Below are 5,186 nucleotides of genomic sequence, written 5' to 3'. Positions count from 1 at the left end.
CCTCCGCACTCATAGCCTTTTCCAACAAATTGTCCATACTTAGAAATTACAACTTTATTGGACTCAAAAACCAACTATAAACCATCTCGACATAAACGGGAACTGCTAACGAGATTTCTATTGATGGATGGCACATGATGAATGTTTTTCAGGCACACGATCTTCCCCGAAGTAAACTTCAGATCGGCCGTACCAACACCTGGAACAATGGCATGTGACCCGTTCCCCATCAGCACGGGAGAAGTCCCTGTGACCCAGAATCCTTCATATCAGTATCACTGATGACAACATTAGCGGTCCTGCCGCTCTTCTCATGTCCGTGCTCCTCAAAGCGGTTAGGACATCTCGGTGGAGGAGGAGCACGCGTGTATGTCTCCTTTTCTCATGCTCATACAAATGGTAGAAGAGCTCAGCTTATAAAGAGGTGCAACTCCCATTCAACTTCCGAGGTGGGACTAAATTTTAGTCCGACTCACACCACTCACAGCCATGAATGAATGGGCCATGAGAATTTCAGATTTTAGTTGGGCTTTGGGCCAAAGGCCTACTAACAAATTCCAACAAAACATTCCCATGTTTACATCAGCAGTTCAAATGCATGCATTTCTGTCCATAAAAAACTTGATCAAACCACGGAGGGATAAAAAACTATCAATCTACCCGTTAAGGATTAGCATAAATATTTCTTACAGATGGTATCAACCGCACGCGAGAGGCAAATGCTACATCACGCTACTAACAAGATAGATCAGTCAAAACAAAACCAAGAGGCATGATACCAGCTCAGGACTATACTACAGGGTCTAGCTATATCTGCAGATCACCCTGCATTTCAGCACCCGGTCTTGGACGTAGAACCCGGGCATCGCCATGATCTTCACCCGAGACAGGTTCTGCTGCGACCGTTGCCTCTCGACCTGGATCTCCTCCATGTACATCGGGTCGAAGGCCCGGTTCTCCTCAACCCGCAGCACCATCAGCGGCGGGCTGAAAGAGAAGGCCAGAAGGTGGAGCAGCCAGATGCACTTCGCGGCCACGAAGAAGCACTGCAGCAGCTGCTCGGCCCACGGCCACGACCAGCTCAGCGTGGACACGATGCAGCTCATCTTCTGGTCGCAGAAGCGGCTGAAGTCCTCGCAGTAGTACTTGGTGCCCTTCTTCAGGACCTCGTTCCAGCTCAGGTTGCGCAGCGCGACGAACGACGCGAAGTTCTCCTGGAGGTCCTGCTTTAGGTCGAGGCACCTGGGCGACCCGTTCTTCTGGAACGTGCAGTTCTCGAAGTCTTGGTACATCGCTTGGTTCATGAGAGCTTCCAGATGATACAGTATCACTTTCGAGTGCTTGTCGGCGAGTGTCAGTTGATATGGCTGCAGGAGCAAGTTCAGCTTATCTGCCAGCCCATTGTCGGCGTCTTCGACTTGCTGGAGCAGCACCTTGCAGAACTGTTTGATGGAGAGACGGGCTTCCGATACTATCTGCAAGAACCCTTCCACCATTACTTCCTGGCTGACGGGCAATGAATCGTCCCTGCTGACACCCACTGACCTTGCTGACCTCTTCGAGTGAGATTGCGCGTTTTTCGTGCTTGTTGCTTTCTTTAGAGCCTTCTTCAGTTCTGTGGAATACGCTTCCAAGCTCAGCAGCTTGCTAGTTAGTTCTCCCAAAGATGATCTCATCTCTCCAACTTCTTGAAGAGCAGCGTCCCTATGCTCATTGGCCTCCGCAAGCTCCTTCTTCAGAGATTCTACTGAAAACACCCCCCACTCCTTGAGAAGCTGCGACATGTTCTCACATTCGGCAGTGCTCGGTGACATGTCCGATTTCGTCTTCCTCTTCGACTTGGGTAACAGCCATGAGAGCACGTTTGTTCCTTTTTGCCTTGTACGCGAGCCGACAGAGGGGTGGTGGTTCGACTGTGGCACAGCACTGCTGAGGTTCTTCGGAGCATTGGCATCAGCTTCAGGGTCCCTGCTGATTGTCGCAGGCTTGCAAGTGTTGCACGTGGTCGTGGCCTTCGATTCTGCTGAATCTGTTCCCCTGCTGGCCGACTTGAGGAAACTGTCAGCGGAGAGAGCAGGATGAAGGAAGGAATGATGGTTTCTACGAGGGATTCTGTTCCGCATATGCTCATTTGATGAAGAGAAATGGAGCTCGCTGTTTGATGAAGAGAAGGTGTTGTGATTGTCGAGATCCGAGAAGGCCACCTCATCTTCAGCACCTTCATGGTCTAGACCGATTCCGCTCCAGTTCTCAGATAGGCTCCGGTTGTCTTGGCGAATGTAGTTCATTCCACCCAAAGGCTCTTCACCATAAGCCTGAAAGATTTCGCCAAGGAAGCAACAAGTGTCAATATCAGAAGGTGGTTAAAAATTCAAAAATATTACTATAGAAGATGATTCAGCAAACAAAATGAATGTGGTTCAGCTCTAACCCCTCGCTAACTTTTGCTTCTTTGTTTTAGTTACTGTTTTGCTTTCTTTTGCAGTTAGTTCTGCTTTGTTAGCTTTGTGGCTGTTTTGGTTTTGTAAGCATTCTGACATCTCGGCGTTCTTCTTAAAATACAAAATGATGTGCATTTCTATGCGTGTCGAGAGAAAAAAAGGTGATATATATACCAACAAAGGGCAACATGATTTCGGAAAGAATGCAGACATAGTGACATACTGAAACCAAGTACTCCCTCCGTCCGGAATTACTTGTCATCAAAATGGATGAAAATGGATGTATCTAGAACTAAAATACATCTAGATACATCCATTTCAGTGACAAGTATTTCCGGACGGAGGGAGTACATGCTAAAATAGTTTGTTATAATTGTTCAGATTACTAGTGGTTCCCTTTTTGTAACTGTACCAGAAAAACATTTATAGCCAACCAAACAGCTTGGCGGTACGATTTAGTAAATGCATTCCACTGCGGAGAAGTTAGCTAATTCGCCAACAACCTGTATAAGTAGGCTGTTCTGGAATGTTGTAAATTAGACCAGACAGAAGACAGCCAGGGCTCTAGACACCTATTTACGTGAAAAAGATCATTGCCTTTCATATGCATACAAGAAAATAGCCTTGCTTGTTTCTAACTTAGCCATGGTAACTGAAAAATGCTTAGAGAACAAACTCCAATCAGCATAGCACATTTGAGCACACTGCTTTTCAGCTTCCATTTCGGCCAAGGAGGCAAGGACTATCGCTAAAGAAAGTTGAATTTAAAAATGGTGCGAGTGCGACCCACACAAAGAACATGCCCACAATAAGAATAAGCAAATCCTGCAGCAACCTACCACCACGACAACCAGATGCAGAAGTGTGCACTTTTTTTTAGCATGGCGGACAGTGGCAAATCGAGCACCAATGGAGCTGCCTTTGGCAGACACTGTTGCTCCTTAGACCGAGAAACAGTAACAAGCGCAAAACAGGCAAGAGCTTGCTCACCGGGGTGAAGACGGGGTAGTCCTCGGCGACGGCAGCGGCCCTGGGGAACGCCGGCGACGCGGCGGGCGGCACGCGGATGACGGCGGGGCTGCGTCCAGCGCCGGCGCCGGCGCCAGCGTAGGCGGCACACGCGGCGGCATTGGCGCCGCCGCCCTGCAGGAGCGCGGCGTGGAGCGCGCGCAGCTCCGTGGCTTTGGCGATGGCCGCCTGGATTTCCTGGCGCGTAGCCGGGAACGCGGCGGGCGGGTGGGAGGAGGACGACGGGGCCGAGGCAGCCTCCGCGGCCATGGGCAGCGCGACGGCGACGGCGACAGCGCGAGGGGCGGGTCAAAGGCCGCGTCTTTGGGTTTGGCTGTGCGCGGAGTTGTGGCGCTGGGCGGAGGGAGGAAGGGAATAATGGCTTGTCGTATGTTTTGTCCAAGTAATCCCTCCGTCCGGAAATACTTGTCGGAGAAATGGATGTATCTAGACATACATTAGTTCTAGATACATCCATTTTTATCGATTTCTTCGACAAGTAATTCAGGACGGAGGGAGTATTTTGTATCACTGTGCGGTAATCATGCTTGGTGCTACGTAGTACTCCTACTAAATGGGTACCGGCGCCAATGCAGGACCAGCATGGCACTGGATTTTGAGACGTTGATTTGATAGTGGGGGCTGGACCAACGTAGCAGTGTCAACAGAATGATAAAGCACATGAGAGAGAGAGGGTAGCTTTACAGATGGGAGGGAGGGAGAGAGACGGTGGCGTGCCATCTACTGAAAGGAAAAATAAAAAGGAATGTTTGAGCTGAGCTCTCTTGTTTGATTCTTTGATTCTTTCTAAGACACTCATGCTAACACAGTGCCCCAGTCCCTGTGCTGTTGATACCGGCATAGTTTAGCAGTTGGGAGTTGGGACGTTTGACAGTGTATTTGCTGTGTACTGTGCTGTGCACTGCATGCTTGACTGACGGAGGAGGTTTTTATACGGACTACTTGCACTTGCGGTTGTGGGTCGGCGAGGAAGCAAAGTACCGAGGAGCAGGGGGAAAAGGCAAAGAGCACGGCCACATGGCTCCCACGGGCAATTTAAGCAGCGATGGAACTGATTGATGATGATGCCTGCCCCACACTGCCGCTGCGTGCGATTCGCTTTCGGCTTTCAGCTACGTGGGCTTCCGGAATCATGGCTCCCGGTATATGAAACGGTTCGGAGAAAAATTCGAGCGAAGTCATCACAGAAAAAGTGAGCGAATTCCCTCCCTGCTGGAAATTGAGATCCGGGTCTCTTTAAGCTGGTAGTCCCTCCGCCTGCGCCTGCGGGGACTCAAAACAGGGGGGCAGGGCGCTTCAGAGACGTCGCTGGGCTTGCCAAATAATTGATGTTGCGAAAGCAAGGCACCCTAACAAACACTTGCCCAACAGGACACCCGCAGTTATTACGATGAATACAATCCCTCCGACCAATCAATTTTCTGAATGTGTACAGTCCTCTGCTCCGCTGACGGGTATGCCGGTTGCTCTCAGCCGCTTGTACAGTTGTAGTAGTACTGTTAACCGATTGCTCTCGAGGGACAATACTTCGAGTATTTGATCACTATCTGAAAGATCTAGAAGATAGGTCTATGAAAGGGTGAATAGACTCTTAAGGACATCTTCAGCGTCGACCTGCAAACCTCCGGCAACGGTTTGGACCGCGGAAGCCATACAACAAGGGCCTTTATCGGTCCGCGGCGCGGTCCGGACGCGATTTTTCCTGCAAACCGGAGA

General features: G+C 50.0%; 1 protein-coding gene across 1 annotated transcript; it reads right to left on the bottom strand.

Annotated features, from left to right (window-relative positions):
- Positions 1-641: 641 nt before the first annotated feature.
- Positions 642-3,791, bottom strand: LOC119340475 (IRK-interacting protein-like). The gene is made up of 2 exons (XM_037612400.1): positions 3,432-3,791; positions 642-2,315 (listed from the first exon to the last, which is right to left on the bottom strand). Exons 1-2 carry the CDS (start codon positions 3,717-3,719, stop codon positions 804-806), a joined length of 1,800 nt encoding a protein of 599 aa, XP_037468297.1. The 5' UTR covers positions 3,720-3,791; the 3' UTR covers positions 642-803.
- Positions 3,792-5,186: the final 1,395 nt, after the last annotated feature.

Source organism: Triticum dicoccoides, chromosome 7B (assembly GCF_002162155.2).
Source record: "Triticum dicoccoides isolate Atlit2015 ecotype Zavitan chromosome 7B, WEW_v2.0, whole genome shotgun sequence".
In the NCBI taxonomy this organism is placed as follows: Eukaryota; Viridiplantae; Streptophyta; class Magnoliopsida; order Poales; family Poaceae; genus Triticum; species Triticum dicoccoides.
Note: the sequence above shows the minus strand (reverse complement) of the source record. Positions and strands in the feature narration are given on the sequence as shown.